Here is an 18,015-nt window from a genome sequence, read left to right on the forward strand (position 1 = left end):
AAATCAACAATTATAAGTTTTTTCTAGAAGTTGAAAAGGTCTCTTCAAGGATAAATCATTTTTCATTTGTCTCATTTGTCGTCAATGACCCTTATTGACACTTCTTGTAGGAGTAAGGCTTGGATAATTTATCTGTAGGTTGATTATATTCTTAAAACACATGTTTTATTGCTATATTTTCAAATGATTTTTTTCACTGATCTTCACCATGACTCATACAAACAGTAGAATTTTCAAAGTGTTCTTTCCATTTGTTGATTCAATCACAATTTTGTTACAATCAAATACTTGTCGATTTACTAATTCCCTATAGGGTTTTATTGATTTACTATATATTATAATATGTCATTACAACACTAAAAAAGATTATGTCTATTTGACTTACTCTTACAAGGTCACTTGTTATAGTCAAGAATGATAAATTAAGAATATGCGTGTTACACCTCATTAGTGTGAGAAAGGGTTTTCATTGTTTTCCTTACCTAGGGTTTTGGAGAGCTAGGGGATTGCAATGGTGTGGTGATAATCCTTTGATGTACATGAACTTCCTCTTTATGTGTATTAATGAATTTTTTAACCACCCACTACTTGTTTAAATTGTTGATTTGATTGTCAACCATTTAGATTCTTCATGGTGCGTAATGTCCAATAATATATGTTTTGCCAATTTAACATAACTTAAGAGTAGATATGCTAAGTGATTTAATATTATAATTAAACAAGCAAAATGAATGTTTTATTGATGTTATTATAGGTTCCATTAGTGTTTTCAGATATGTTATATGCATGATAAGATTTCCCTAGAGGGATGAAAGTCATTGGAACACATCGGTGTCTTATATCTTGAATTGCCTAGGGGGGTTAAGGAAAGGAATCTTGTTTGCTGTCAACAATGATTTGTTTATATTTCATAACAACCCTAATGGATGAAAATTAATAGGGTTACCATGTAGGAAACCTCTTGTTTGAGAGGCGAAATTTTTGTTTTGCATTAAAACATTTGAATACACAAATTTTATCATTATAGGTCAAATTAATGATGGAGAAGTACATCACTCTAAGATCAATAGAAGAGTGATTTGAAAAGGAATCAAAAGGTAATGGAAGGGGTTCAACAGTCTATAAATAAATTGTAAGGGCATTTTCCCTAATTGGGAAATGGCTATTAGAGGATGTTAAATTATCCTAAAACCAACTATCTAATCAAACTGATCAGATCTAGTTATTTGTGGGAATTATTAACTTTTGTATGTAATAAGAAATGAGAAAAACAAGTAGAGGTAGTGCATAATTATTACTAGTCTTCTAGATTAGTTAATCATTTAAAATAATCACTGGAATTTACAAGACCTCCCTTACAAGGAAAATGACTTTGAGAAATTAACCACGAAAACAACAAACCCAAAAATTTCAATCTTCATTTAAATCGAGGCAGCTTGCTCTCCAATCTATATGACTGTACAAAATCTATATGAACGATTATATGAACTTCTCTAGTTGGTTGTATGGCTACCCTTTTCCTTGATTATGATTGGTTTCCTTTTCTTTGGCTAAACACTCGTTTCCTTTTACTTGTTGTACCATTGTTCAAATCGTCGCTAATGGCTGAAAATCAGATTAATTTTCTTCTTCACTCATGTGACTTGTGAAATAAATGCTCTCTGTTTCTTTGCCCCCTCCTTTTTTAAGTTTGACATGAATAAAAAACCTAATCTTCAACGGCTAAGATCTAATCATGAGATAAATGGCTCTATTTTAATTAAATCATAAAGTGACCCACTTTATTCATTTTATTAATCAAAAGTCACTTTAATGAAAAACCATTCACTTAATTAATTTATTAATAAAGTGAACTTCTAGAAAAAATCATAAGATAAATTTAATGACGGTTTCCATAAGTAGACACCCTCATCAAAATACTTGCCCGAGCTATAAACACTAACACTCCCTCTTAGCGAGGAAGTATTTTTGACCACTCCAAGCTTGGCTTGGAACTAGAAAAACTTGCGCTTCACCAAGGACTTGGTGAAAATGTATGCCAATTGGTCCTCTATAGAAATAAATTGGAGCTTAACTAGCCGCCATGTATCCTGCCTCAGTTGAACTTAATGCTATTCAGAATGGTGCTCTTCCGATCTATATCATTTCCTTCCGAGTTTGAATATGAGTACCCTTGCAACCTCACACAATATCCACCAAGACATTGCAATACATTTCTATGTTTCATGAAAATATCCGAGCACGTTCTTTGCTGCAATCCAATGAACCTCCCTTGGTTCCATTATGAAATAGCTCAGGGTGTTAACAACAAAGCTAATGTCTAGTCGAGTGTTGAATGGATACATCAATGAGCAAGTCAACTGCCAGTACTATCTAGAGTTAGCCAACTCTAAAATTGAAGAATCAGTATTCTTTAGATTAGCCGCCATTAGAGTGGCCATTGGTATGTTATCTTACATCTTGAAACTCTTTTGCATCTCTGGATTGTACTTCCCTTGTCCGACGAGGATCTCGCATGGTTTCTACCAAACCTCAAATCCTAGAAAGTAATGCATTGACCCAATATCCTTCATCCGAAATTCTGATGCTAGATCTGATTTGCAACCTGCATTAGTCTATATACACCTCTTAGAATGATATCATCCACATACAACACCAAAATTAAGGTCTCTGATCCAACCAACAAGAAATATAGGTTCAGATCTACCTCAATCTTGGTCAAGAATTTTCCCTACAAATAGATGTCAATGCTAACATACCAGGCCTTGGGCACCTCTTTGAGTCTATACAAGACTTTACAATAGACCAGGGTAATGACTGACTTGGCGGAGAGGGTTCTGAGCCTTGCTGAGAGACCTCATACAGTTGACGATAAGACATCATCTCCTGAATTTGATGAGTTTGTTGACTTTTATGATGAGGAGGGTAATTTGATTGAGGATTACCTTGATGACGATGGAGCTGGGAGTGTTTCATTGCAATATGGGATGATATTCAAAATGATGAGCATTGGTATAGACGCACCAAGAGGGAGATTAAGGAGTCTAGGGAGACAACAGTCAATTGTATGGCTTGAGGATCCAGAGTTGGAGAGATTAATTAAGGAGAACAAGGGTAGGTTAGGTTCCTATCCATTATTATTGAGATACATTGCAAAAAAATATGGAGGGCTCATTCAAGGAGATAGAGGACGGTTTCTAGCATTAGATAGAGCATATTCAAGGGAGGAGGGTACATCTTTAAGATTTGGAGTTAGATATGGAGTGTGGGGAGGTAGTCCTGAAGACTACCAGACTTCATCTTCTCAGTTAGTTCTTGGAGATGGGCTCATCGTCAATTGTTTAGGGTGGCAAGTATAAATATATGTGGAGTGCTTAGGAGAGGTACTTCTTGATGAGAAGAATTGAGATGATGGATTCTATATGTAGAGATGTTTGGGACGACATTGGGATGTGATGTGTTTGCACTTGTTTGGATGGCATGAGTTCTTGTGGATTTGGCGCTACGATCAGATTAGCTACCTGATTAGCTAATGACACAAGGGGATCCAACGCATGGCATTCTTATGAGATCATTTGAAAGTTCACATGATTGATGTAGTGTTAGTAAATGATCATTCGACACATGATTCATGTTGTTTGATAAGAGGTTGTTCGATGGCATGAGATTTTAGTTTGATGGATAATCTTCTTGAGGATGCAACACCTTGGTGATTGATGTATTGTCAGGGGTGTTCGTTTTTGAGGATGACAACATCTTTGAAATGGGGGAGGATGTTAGAGCCTTAGGGTTGAGCGCCTGCAAGTGCCACAAGTCTGGTTGGTCAAGTCGCAAGAATAGATTGGCATACCATGATTTGCAACGATTGTGCGACATTTTGGCATTTCTTAGTCAAGTGAGTCAAGAAGAGTTTTCCCATGATCAAATGAGACATTTGAGACGAGTGTGCCTGAGTGCAACGAATTGAGTGGGGATAATTTGACTCATGTGTTGAGCGTCACCCAAATTTGAGGTTCCCTGTATGATGGATTGAGTAGACCAGGTCATGCCAATTGAGCCCACACATCCCCACATTAGAGATTTCAACATGCATGAGTCGGCTTCATGAGAAAGGAAGTCTACATGAGTATTTTGTAGTGTTGGCTAGTGAGATGTGAAGTGTCGGCCACTCAAAGGGACACGTCGATTGGGTAGGAGGAGCCTGTTTACTAGCCCATAGACGCATATATATTAAGAGTTGTGTCACTGAATTGGAAGGCAAGAATAAAAACATAGGAGGCAAGTTCGCAGGGCAAGGCAAGACAAGCAATATGCAACTCAAAACTGTGTCACAATTCTGAGCTATGAAAGAGAGCAAAACAAAATTTGAGGTTTGCTCTACTCTCACGGATAAATTTGAGAAACAAATTGGATCAACAAAAGTTGGAGAGGAGGTTCTGTGCATGAGTTGGATGAGAATAGTAGTTGAGGGATTGGAATTGTGATTATAATATTAGACATATATGTTTAGTCCTCAATATTCTTTATATTGGTCAGCATTAGAGTGGCCATCGTTATGTTATGCTCCAGGTTGAATCACTTTAGCATCTCTACACTGTACTTTCCTTGTGCAAGGAGGAGCTCGCTTGGTTGCTGCTAAACCTCAAGTCTGAGAAAATAATGCGTTGAACTAATATTCTTCATCTCAAATTATGACACTAGATTTGAATTCCAACCTGCATTAGTCTCTCTACACTTGTCAAAATGAGATCGTCCATATACAACACCAAAATGAGGGTCTCAAATCCAACCAACGAGAAGTATAGGTTCGGATTTGCCTCACTCTTGGTGAAGCCTCTACCCTGCAGATAGTTGTCAATCCTAACATACTAGGCCCTGGGCGTCTGTTTGAGTCCATGGAGGGATTTATTAAACCTGGATAGATGCGTCTCTCTGTCATGGACATCAAACCCCTGTTGTTGCTCAATGTAGAATTCTTCCTCAATGATGTGATTAAGGAAGGAAATATTCACATCAATCTGATGGATGCTCCATCCCATCTCAAAAGCTATTGAAAGAACTAATCAAATAGAGGAGTATGTACCTTCATGAGTAGGCATCTCCTCACAGTCTACTCCCTTTTTGTGAGAGAACCCAAGAACACCAAATATGGCCTTATATTTCTCCGCTATTGGAAATCTCTACTCTTGGCTCCTCCTTTCGTTCCTCCTCTTGAGGCCACTTTACAACTATTGGTAGGTCTTTAGATTTCCTAGATGCCAAGTTCTCCTTGAACTTGACACGTTCACTCAACATTTTCTTTTGTCGATCTATCAGGAAGATTCTATAAGCCTTTGAATCATTGCAATATCCCACCATGATGCCCCTCTCACTTGATGGTTGAAACTTTGTCCTCTTTTTCTAGAGATATGTGGGCATATATTGAAAAAACATATATCTAGAGATGTCCTATCTTAGGTTTATTTCTTGTGAATGGTTCCTCTAGTGTCTTATCCTCTAGAATCTGGTGTGGGCTTTGATTGTGCAAATACACATCTTTGTTGCATGCTTGGATGATGAAAAACATCAACAAACTCTGATCATGGATCATGGTCTTCACCACACTAATGATACACTTGTTGTTCCTCTTTGCAACCCCATTCTGCTACAACTTGGAAGCCATGGTATTCTACCTCTTGATCCCCACCTCGGAGGAAAAATTAGTGAACTCATCAAAGGTGTATTGACCTTCATTGCCTACCCTCAACACCTTCATTGTGGTCAAATTTTCCTAGAATTTAGGAGGGCTTTTTGGAATCACAAATTTGAGTTGTGAACTCTCCACACTCTGAGTGCCTTAGGGTTTTTCAAGGTGATGAATCCATATATGTAGTCAAAAACAATTTTAAATATGAAATATCATAATTTGACCAAAAATTGTTTCTCCAAATTCCAACCAAAATGTACAATAGTTAGAAAACAACTAATAAGACTATATATAAAGCTTTGTAGATCCATTACCAGTGTAATTATAATATTCCAACACTCTCCCTTAATCATGTTGCTAAGTATTTACAATACGATTCCTTAATGTTTATCTTCTTATCCATCTTCTATTTATTAATTTGTTGTCTTGGTTTTGATTTGAGTCATGTTCTCATCTTTAGTTCTTCATTCTTGGGATTGCTTGCTCCTTCATTTTGTACCTACAGAAATCTGATTGTTGATGTCCATATAAAATGAAATCTATTTGTTTCTATATATGGGTGGCAACCACTGTACTCACTAGTTCTAAGGAAAATCTTTTCATTTGCATGTTAGATTCCTCAGCCATGACTTCTTCTCAACTATCAAACATTCTGAGATTGCTTCACACATTTTCCCTTAATAGAATATTGAATATCTCCAACAACGTTGGGTCAAAATACGAGTACCTGCTACTGTGGTACCTATCCAAGTGTTTCATTCCAAAACTTGATCCTACATGCTCTTCATGCATGAGAGGGAGGACTCCATGTGTTAGAAAATGTATGCTTAAATAACCTGCCGAAGGCTAGACATTACAAATTGGATTAAAAACTCAAGGGTGTTAGGTACAACTGATCATGCATCCCTTCCAACATTATATCATTTCAATTCAAGTACAACAAGTATTTGATTGTTGTACAACAACATCAAGATTAGCTTCATCACGTGCCCAAAACACAAGCCAATCAAAGAAACTATGTTTGCTTACTAGGGTTATCAGCTAATGTCGATCCTGTTTGTGAGAACTCATTCCATTCATATTCTATTCTAACTTTATAATGTGATATAAAAGTACAATTTAGATATTTAAACCTCCATTATCTACAATGGATTTTAGCTAAATGGGAAACTCTCTCAATCAAACAAATGATTGTACAAAATGTATGCATAAATAACTTGCGTAAGGTTAGCCTTTATAATTTGGTCCAACAACTTGAGGATGTTAGGTACAATTAATGATGTAGCACCTGCAACCTTACATCATTTCAATTCAGGTACAACAAGTATTTGAATGTTGTACAACATTAAGGTTAGCCCCATCATGTGCCCAAAACTTGAGCCAGTAGAAAAATTATGATTGATTACTAGGGTTATCGGTTAATGTTAATCTAGTCTGCTAGAGGTCATCCCATTCAAATTTTGTACTAACTCTATAACTTTAGATATAAGTACGATATATATATTTATACTTCCAATATCATTGTATTTTAGCTAAATGGGAAACTCTAACAATAAAAAAAAGATTGAACTATGACCTCCAAAATAAAGTGACTCGACAATCGTTTCTCACACTTAAAATATGATATGTATTGAAGTATATCTAATCTCAAGATTTTACAGCACCTTCATGATCTCAGCAACACGTGAAAATGCAACAGTTGCAACTTTCTTCTAAGATTTGGAGTTTGGACAATCTGCAAAAAACAACAACAATAATTCATCCTACACAAAAATAGTAGACAAAACAATTCTCCATCTTACAACTTTCACAATCTCTCTCTCAAATCAACCTATGCTTTGACATCAGTTGTTCAGAATAAAAAATGATGTGAAATGGAAATAAGTAATCAATAACCAAAGAACAACTACATGGATGAGTTGTGATATATCTCAACTTCATGGTATAAAAAATGATGTGAAATGGAAACAAGTAACCAATAACCAAAAACTGACTACATGGATGAGTTGTGACTCATCTCAAGTTCATGGTATATGCTTGGCCACTTTAGTTGAGCCCGACCACTTGAGATAGCTTAAAATTGAGTTCAAAATCCTTTTTATAGGCTTCATTACATTGAAATCTATGTCTCTTGGTCATTACAAAAGAAATAAAGTTGTTGTTTGAGAAAAATTTGTTGGCTTATAGGCAAGAGGAGTTCATATACAACCTTCCATCATAATTTGGTTTAATCCACCAAAAAAACACTTTTTTTCCAGGCGTAGTTACATAAGTCATTCTAAATTCTAGAAAATGAACAAGTACAAGTTTTTTCTAGAAGTTGAAAAGGTCTCTTTAAGGAGAAATCCTTTTTCATTTGTCTCATTTGTGATCAATGGCCCTTATTGACAATTCTTGTAGGAGTAAGGCTTGCATAATTTATCTGTAGTTTGATTCGGTTCTTAAAACACAAGTTTTATTGCTATATTTTCAAATGATTTTTTTTGTTGATCTTCACCATGACTGATAGGAACAATAGACTTTTCAAAGTGGTCTTTCCATTTGTTGATTCAAGACAATTTTGTTACAATCAAATACTTGTTGATTTACTAATTCCCTATAGGGTTTTGTTGATTTACTATATATTATAATATGTCATTACAACACTAAAAAGGATTATGTCTATTTGACTTACTCCTATAGGGTCACTAGTTATAGTCAAGAATGATAAATTAAACATATGCGTGTTACACCTCATTGGTGTGAGAAAGGGTTTTCATTGTTTTCCTTACCCTAGGGTTTTGGAGAGCTAGGGGATTGCAATAGTGTGGTGTTAATCCTTTGATGTACATGAACTTCGTCTTTATGCATATTAATGAATATTTTAACCATCCACTATTTGTTTAAATTCTATATTTGGTTGTCAACCATTTAGATTCTTCATGGTGCATAATTTCTAATAATAAATGTTTTTTCCAATTTAACATAAGTTAACGGAGATATGCTAAGTGATTTAATATTATAATTAAACAACAAAAGGAAAGTTTTATTGATGTTATTATAAGTTCCATTATGTTTTTAGATACCTTATATGCATGATAAGATTGCCCTAGATGAATGGAAGTCATTGGAACACATCGGTGTCTTATCTCTTGAATTGGCTAGTCGATTACGGGGGTTAAGGAATGGAATCTTGGTTGTTGTCAACAATGTTTTGTTTATATTTCATAACAACCCTAAAGGATGAAAATTAATAGGGTTACCATTTAGGAAACCTCTTGTTTGAGAAGTGAAATTTTTGTTTTGCATTAAAACATTTTAATACACAAATTTTCTCATTATGGGTCAAATTAATGATGGAAAAGTACATCACTCTAGGATCAATAGAAGAGTGATTTGAAAAGGAATAAAAATTTAATGGAAGGGGTTCAATAGTCTAGAAGGAAATTGCAAGGGAATTTTCCCTGATTGGGAAATGGTTATTAGAGGATGTTAAATTATCCTAAAACCAGTTATCTAAGTAAACTAATCAGATCAGTTTTCTTTTGGGAATTATTAAAAACAGTCACAGATAGTGCATAATTATTTTTGGTCTTCTCTACAATTTATGAGAGCCCCCTTACAAGGAAAATGGTTTTTGAGAAATTTACCACGAAAACAAAAAACCAGAATCTTACAACTTTCACAACCTCTCTCTCAAAGCAACCTATGCTTTGACATCGATTGTTAGGAATTAAAAATGATGTGAGATGGAAATAAGTAACCAATAACCAAAAAACAACTACATGGATGAGTTGTGACTCATTTCAACTTCGTGGTATATCCTTGGCCACTTCGGTTGAGCCAAACCACTTGAGGTAGCTTAAAATAGAGTTCACAAGCCTTTTTATAGGCTTCATTACACTGACATCTATGTCTCTTGGTTGTTGCAAAATAAATAAAGTTGTTGTTTGATAAACATGTTGGCTTATAGGCAAGAGGAGTTCATATACAACCTTCCATTAGAATTTGGTTTAAGCCACCAAAATATGACAACTTTTTCAAGGGTAGTTATAAAAGTCATTCTAAATTCTAGAAAATCAACAAGTACAAGTGTCTTCTAGAAGTTGAAAAGGTATCTTTAAGGAGAAATTTATTTTCATTTGTATCATTTATGATCAATGAACCTTATCGACACTTTTTGTAGGAGTGAGACTTGGATAATTTATTTTTAGGTTGATTCAATTCTTTTTTTTTCACAAAATCGACTGCTGGATGTATTCAAAAAAAGAAGGGGAGACTAAGCTCCAGTGTTACAAGAGAAGAGCTCATAGGATGAGCTTGCAGCTGAATTACATTGAAGCATTCCGCTGAAATGCTTTCATATTCAATTTGAAAGGCTCTAACACAAGTGTAAATTCAGACAAACTGAAACAGAATCAAACTGACTTTACAAAACATCTAATCTATACTTATGTGACTGATCTGCCGAGCAGTGGATTCCTCCAGGTGGCTGTCAGCTTCTACGATCTTTATACCAGAGGAACTGGTACTTGGGGCGTTGATCTTATCCATCATATACTTGAGAATATCAACAGACTCCTGAATGTGCGCACATGTATTTGTTAGAGCGTTGAAATGCTCCTGTAGAGTAGAGATGCAATGAAGGAAGAGGTTGAGATCGGCCTCATATTTGGCTGTGATTATCCTTGTAGCAGCTTCAATTTTTTCATCCAAGAGACACTGATGCATTCTGACTTGCTCAAGTTCAGCTTGTAAGTCACGACAATGAAGACAATCTTCACTGCGGTCCATCCAAATAACTTCAAAACTGGCCTGGGGTGATACTGAAAGAACGCTCCTACAAGTTGTAGTAGTGACAATGGGAACCCAAAGGAGGATCAAAATAGCAGGGGAGAGAGTTGAAGGAGGTCCCAGAATCTCGGAGATAGAGCTAAAGGAAATACTAGACTTTAAGGCAGAGGCTAATGCTGAGCGAGAGGAAGCATGAATGAGCAAAAAAGGAATGTGATGAGGCAAGATGACGATCCTTATCAAAGTAGAAAGGAAGGATCGGGCGTTAAGGAGCCTATGAAAAGAAGCGAAAACAATTATATATCGTAAGCTGACTGTTAACCAAGGGAACGAGAGCAGAGGGGTCAACGAGCATGAAGATGGGGGTTTGCGGATGAAGGGGAAGCTTCCCGAAATAAATAACAGGCGGGAAGAGGCCCATGAAATGCCGGATCACGTGAAAGGAGCTTGGGCGATCACGGATTTCACAGGAATAGCTTAGATTCAGAGGTACAACAAAATCTGCAATGGGATACGAAGGGATTTTCAGCGGCTTGCGACAGAGGGCCTCAGGATTACTGTGGATTTGGTCAGGGTACATTTTGGCAGAAACGCGGGTCATTTGATATAAACAAATTAAAACAATCATGAAAATCAAGGGATGAATTGGTGTAAGTCTTCATTGTTATAGAGAATGCTTCCTTTGGGCCGAGAGCAAGCTTGACTGGCCCGTTTGTCAGCTTCTCGGTTGATGGATCGAAGAATGTGATAGAATTGGAATTCCTGATCATGGGTTATCAAGACTTTGCATCTACTGATGGTTTGCTGCAAGAAAATATTGGAAGCTTTCCTCTTGTTATTCATTAAATTAATAATGATGGCAGAGTCGCCGAAGATGAGGGCTTTTTTTATTCCCTGAGCCTGTAACTGAAGAATGCCTTGATAGAGGGCCAGAGCCTCGGCTCTGTTGTTTGAGAGGATCCCCAATCCCCATTCAAAGGAGACTAAGGGTTTACGAGAAGGATTGAAGATAATGCCCCCTGCTCCCGCCGCTCCCGGATTTGATTTAGAGGCACCGTCAAAGAACAAGGAGTGGGAATTACTTGGGCGAAGCAAATTGTTGAAGTCATCCTGCTTTAATCGAATTTTCCATCTGAGACTGTTAGCTTTTCCCAGATTGCTGCAAGCTTTCACTGCTGGGGGGATACTAATCTTGTCTATTAAATTTCTTATGAAATCTTTTTCCTTAGTCCATAGACTAGTTATGTCAATTTTTTTAGTGATCTTAGAAGCAATAGTTTCGATCGCCACACTTTTTTCCTGTATACAAAGATGCCTAATTGAAGTCTCTTTGTCGCTAAATATCATGTTGTTCCGAGTGATCTAGATCCTCCATAAAAGAGCAAATGGGAGGGCATCCCACACTCTCTTAGCAGGGTCATGTTTCATGGATTTCCAGGGGTAATTTCTTTTCCAATTATTTACAGCTTCTCCAATGGATTGCTGAGGATTCCAGATGGGGGGCGTGGAAGGATTGATGCTGCTCCAACAAGAGACTGCGAAAGGATATGAGATAAAAAGACGTTGTATAGACTCCTCTGCTTCTTGGCAATTGGGACATCTGGAGGGTCCAGCAATACCTCTTTTTTTAAGGTTATCTGCAGTGAGAATTTCTTCTTTCAAAAGAATCCACATGAAGAATTTTACCTTAGGAATTTCTTCTGCTTTCCTTAAAGTCTTCCAATGTATCCATGTTGGCGCTGGGTGTTCCTTGCTATTTAAATAATCATAGCCTGCTTGAATTGTGTAGCTGGTGCCTGTGGGATCCCATCTGAATTCATCCTTGTCGTTTTTAAAAGTGGGAGCAATGTTGTGCAGATGTTTACAAAAGTTTTCAAAGCTGCCTTTGAGGTGTTGAGGGATGGGAGGAAAATTCCATCGCATCCAAGCATGGGTTATTGCATCCCATTGAGAAATTTGGTCTAAATTTCATATACCTTTACTTTGGAGGAAGAGAATTATTGAATCCATACCTGGGAGGCTGTTGATTGGTGGATTTCCCATGATTTTATCAGTGCCGATGTTGACTTTCTTACCTCCTTTAGGCACCTTGGAAACGTTTTGCGCCATGAATGTGATGGATTTTTTACATAGCTTCCAAATCTTTGTGCAGTTTCTGTTGGGAATCTTAGCCACAAGCAGATGCTGCCTTGGTTGGTTGAGGTATTTTGCCTCCAAGACGTTTTCCACCAGGCTGTTTGGTTTTCCATGAGTCTCCATATCAACTTTCCGCCAAAGGCTAAATTCATGAGAGTTGGGGATCTAATGCCAAGGCCTCCTTTCTCTTGGTTTTGGATGACTTGTTTCCATCCAACCAAGTTGAATTTTTTCCTCTCATTTTTCCCTCCCTGCCAAAGAAAGAATCTGAGAACACTGTCCATTTTGCGGAGAAAAGAAGCTGGAGTTTGTGCCAGGGAATATTGGTAAAGGGGAAGAGAGGAAAGGCCTGATTTGAGGAGCACCAGCCATCCAGCTGGATTGAGTCATGAAGTTCCCCACTTCTGGACTTTTCTTTTCATTTTTTCTAAGCTTAATTCCCAAACATCTGCCCTTGCATTCCCTATACTCACCGGCATTCCCAGGTAGTTGAAATAGTCCCAATTTAACTTGCAAGGAATACCAAATATGGTGGCAATGCTTTGAATCGTTTGAGCTGAAGTATTCCATCCATAAATACAACTTTTGAGATGGTTAATATGGCCCCCTGAGTATCTCATGAATTAATCTAGCAAGGATTTGAATCTTCGAGCTATGATTGTCGTCGCCCCACCCAGCAGCAAAGTATCGTCATCGAATTGGGAATGATTGATGTTTTTCACTCCATCTTCAAATTTAATACCAGTGATGAGGCCTGCCTGCCTCTTGTGGTCAAGCGCACAGCTGAATGACTCTGCCATTAAGAGGAAAAGGTAAGGGGATAAGGGGCAACCTTGTCTTAATCCTCTTGAGGATCGAAAGGAAGGTCCAGGTCTACCATTGATAAGAGGAGCAATCCAAGGCCCAGAAATACAGGCTCTTATGATATCAAGAAAGGAGGAAGAGAAGCCCATTTTTTGGAGAACCGCAAAAAGAAATGAATGCCTTACCCTGTCGAAGGCATTGGCCAAGTCCAATTTCAGAATGAAGCCCTTTTCATTCCTGGAATGGCTAGAATGAATGGCTTCCTGAACCAAGAGAATGGAATCTGAGATTTGCCTGTTAGCCATAAAGCCTCCTTGGTTTTCAGAGATTAACATCGGCAGGAGAGGTTTGAGACGGGAAGCAAGGATTTTTGTGAAGATTTTATAGGAAGAGTTGCATAATGATATTGGCCTGAAGCGGGAGAAATTAGAAGGGTGGTTCTCCTTTGGAATGAGGGCCAGGTGTGTTGAGTTTGTATAGCCTCCTATTTTTCCTTTTCTCTGAATCCATTTGAAGTATTTTATGAGATCCTTTTTTATCAATTCCCAATATTCTCTATAAAAACATATTGGGAAACCGTCTAGTCTGGGTGCCTTGTTGGGCTAAAGGCACCAAATTTCTTCCTTAATTTCTTCCTCTTTTATCTCTTCTATCAACCTTTTGTTTAATTCTGCTGTGATTTTTGTTGGCAAATGCTGCAAGAGGTCAGCATAGAGTTCTTCCTCCCCTGTTTCAGTTAAGAGCTCCTTGAAATGGTCTGAGGCAGCACTTTTGATGGTTGTTTGATCAGTGTGTTGGGTCCCTGCATTGTCTATGATGGCTGTTATGTTGTTTTTAATTTTCCGAACAGTGGCTTGCTTATGAAAGAAAGAGGTATTCTTATCTCCGCTTTTCAGCCAAGTCTGCCTAGATTTTATACGCCATTTTTCTTCCTCTTCTCTTTTGATACTGCATAACTGATTGTAAAGATTTTCTTCTTGAATCTTTTCATCCTGATGGTACTCTTGATTTTCTATTGCACATTGAAGGTCTTCAATTTTGGCTTTCACCTCTCATTTTTTTTCCTCTGGTTCATTATACTGCGTTTTTGCCCAATTTTTGAGCGCTTTTTTCACATTTTTTAATTTGTTTTCCCATATAAAGCCTGGAGATCCTTCAACATGTTGACCCCAGGTTTGCTGAATCAGACTTTTGGCTGCTTGATAATCGCTCCAAATATGATTGTATTTGAAAGGAAGAGGCCCAAGAGGGCAGTGCGAATCAATAGCTAAAGTAATTGGATAGTGATCTAAGACAGCAAAGGGCAGAATGGTGGTGTTGACAGCTGAATAAGTGGAAAGAAAGGAGATATTAACCAGAAACCAATCCAGTCTCTCCATTATATTGTTGCTACCCAATCTGCGATTACTCCAGGTGTATTTTCGGTTTTTTGGAATGATGTTGATCAGATCACCGTTTTGCATTATGGTTTCCAGCTGATTTCTAAATGGGTCTGGCGTAAAGCTGCCCCCACGTTTTTCATTGGCATGTAATATTAAATTTAAATCGCCCCCTAAGATGATGTTGCTGCTATCTTCTTCTATTATGTTCTTGCTGAGAGAATCCTAGCAAACTTCTTTGTCCCTGTAATGGTTAGGGGCGTAGACATTGAAAATTACAATCTGCTGTTTGCTCATGTTGTTCCTCAACACTGTCTTTATCCAATGTTGTTCTATTATTTCAGCTTCACTGTTCCACTCTTCCTGGCTCCAAATAGTAGTAATCCCGCCTGAGGCCCCTCTGGCTTCACATGTACATCCTTTATAGCGCTTATGATGGTCAATAATCTTGTTAATTTCTGACTTTCTCTGTTTTGTTTCCTGCAATAAGATAATGGATGGTTGCTCTTGATTTATAAGATCCTTTAGGGCGTTGGTTTTGGAGGGATGCCCAAGTCCCCTGCTGTTCCATGAAAGAATTTTAATCATTTCAAAAGTGTGATTCAAGGAGTTGCTTTCCCTCCCTTATCTTTGCTTGCTATTTCTTTATCTATTGATCCTTGTATGTAAGACTCTATAGGATTCTCGAGTCCTAGAGCTATGTCTTTTTGCGCATTCTCATCCCTGTGCTGTTTGAAAGACTTTCTTCCCAGCTTCTTTTGACCATCTAGAGAGGGCCCCTGATCCTTGGAGTTGCTTCGAGTGATTCTAGGAGGGAGTGGATCTGATGGGAGGGAGGAGGGAATGATCATGGAATGGGGGGAAGAGGGAGGCTCAGATTGATTCAAGGGAGCAGGGGAATCTTCAGGAAGGGAAAGGACGTGAAAGGGGTTGGAGGAGGGAGAAGAAGGAAGAGGATTCAGCTGGCGGCCAGAAGATTGAGGCGGTTGAGGGGAAGAAGGAAGAGGGGACGAGGGCGGGGGGGAAGGATTATGTGAGATGGGAGGGTGTTGAGTGGAAGGTCCAGCTTCATTGGGTAGTTTGTGGCTAGGGGCTGTTTTTTTCTTTTTGACCATTTCCCATTGCTCTTCTTGCGGATTATTATCAACATTAGAGAGCTTAGTACAACGATTAGCAAAATGACCATACTCGTGACATACCTTACACTTGAAAGGGATCTGCTCATAGTCAAGTTGCTGAATGTGCGACCAATCGTCAACTTTAAGCTTAATGGCCTCTGGAAGACCTTTACCTAGATCAAATTCAACGCAAATATGGGCACAAGCCTGCATATTATCTCTTGGCTCGCTCCGATCAATGTATTTCCCTATCGCATTTCCAATGGCATGCACTGATTCGTCTCCCCAGCAATGCAGAGGGAGGTGAGGGAGATGAACCTAAACAGGGACTGCATTAGGGATATCCAGCTTCGGGTCGAAGTCCGGTGTCCATTTGTTTAAGTACAAACCTCTAGAATCCATGAAGTAAGGTCCATTGCGAAAAATCAAATCCTTGTCTTCCTTTGTCTCAAAATGAAAGGTGAAGTAACCCTTCCCACAAAATCTGATAGAAATTTTCCCTTGAATTTTGTCTGTCCAATTCCTTTCCACCCACCTCTGAACAGTTTTTGGTGAGGGCCAGAGACCTGTAAATTGCCCTATAAGTCCTTTTTCCGCCAGAGCAAGAGCAGCCATTCTGGGCAAAGTAGGAGGGAGAGAGACTTCCTGTAACCCCTCGATTTTTTTAACAAACTTGGAAATCGAAGGGTGAGCACACTGAGGAGGTAAGGAGTTTATCAATGTCGAAAATTCTTGCTGTTGTGCTGCCTCCTCTGGTGGAGCCTCCGGAGGGGCCATCCGAGCAGCCGAGGGTCGATACAAAGCAGGTTGCAGGCGTCAAAGGGAGTAGGAGCCCGCGCGCTAGGATCTTCAAGCAGGTTGCAGGCAGCAGCGGCAGCAGGAGCGCGCACCCTAGGTTTTTTGATTGATTCAATTCTTAAAACACATGTTTTATTGCTATATTTCAAATGAATTTTTCATCAATCTTCACCATGAATCATAGGAATAATATAATTTTCAAAGTGGTCTTTCCATTTGTTGGTTCAATGGCAATTTTGTAACAATCAAATACTTGTCGATTTACTAATTCCCTATAGGGTTTTGTTGATTTACTATATATTATAATATGTCATTACAACACTAAAAAGGATTATGCCTATTTGACTTACTCCTATAGGGTCACTAGTAATAGTCAAGAATGATAAATTAAGCATATGCTTGTTATACCTCATTGTTGTGAGAAAGGGTTTTCATTGTTTTCCTTACCTAGGGTTTTGATGTACACAAACTCAATCTTTATCCATATTAATGAATTTTTTTTAACCATCCACTAGTTTAAATTGTAGATTTGATTGTCAAACATTTAGATTCTTCATGGTGGGTAATTTCCAATAATATATGTTTAGCCAATTTAACATAAGTTAAGGGTATATATGCTAAGTGATTTAATATTATAATTGAACAACAAAAAGAAAGTTGTATTGATGTTATTATAGGTTTTGTTAATGTTTTTAGATATGTTATATGCATGATAAGATTTCCCTAGAGGGATGAATGTAATTGGGACACATCGATGTCTTATCTCTTGAATTGTGTAATTGATTAGGTGGGTTAAGAAATGGAATCTCGTCTGATGTCAACAACGTTTTGTTTATATTTTATAACAACCATAGAGGATGAAAATTAATAGGGTTACTATTTAGGAAACCTCTTGTTTGAGAGGAAAAAATTCAGTTTTGCATTAAAACATTTGAATACACAAATTTTCTCATTATAGGTCAAATTAATGATGGAAAAATACATCACTTTAAGATTAATAGAAGAGTGATTTGAAAAGGAATCAAAAGGTAATGGAAGAGGCTCAAAAGTCTAGAAAGAAATCGTAAGGGCATTTGCACTGATTGGGAAATGGCTATTAGAGGATGTTAAATTATCCTAAAACCAACTATCTAAGGAAATTGATTAGATCTAGTTATTTGTTGGAATTATGAACTTTTATATGCAATAGGAAATCAGAAAAACAATCACAGACAGTGCATAATTATTTTTGGTATTCTAGATTAGTTCATCATTTAAAATAATCTCGACAATTTACGAGAGCTCCCTTACAAGGAGAATGGCTTTGAGAAATTAACCACGA

At 37.7% G+C, this 18,015-nt stretch overlaps 1 protein-coding gene across 1 annotated transcript in view; it reads left to right on the plus strand.

The window, feature by feature from the left end:
• Positions 1-16,615: 16,615 nt before the first annotated feature.
• Positions 16,616-18,015, plus strand: part of LOC149240910 (plasma membrane ATPase 2-like) — an 89,841-nt gene continuing 88,441 nt past the window's right edge. Inside the window, exon 1 of the mRNA XM_089370356.1 lies at positions 16,616-16,753. Coding sequence (XP_089226482.1) covers positions 16,616-16,753 — 138 coding nt within the window. The remainder of the gene's footprint in view (positions 16,754-18,015) is intronic.

This window comes from Pinus tabuliformis, chromosome 8, assembly GCF_031772625.1.
Source record: "Pinus tabuliformis cultivar Carrire ecotype Pingquan chromosome 8, CPIR1, whole genome shotgun sequence".
In the NCBI taxonomy this organism is placed as follows: Eukaryota; Viridiplantae; Streptophyta; class Pinopsida; order Pinales; family Pinaceae; genus Pinus; species Pinus tabuliformis.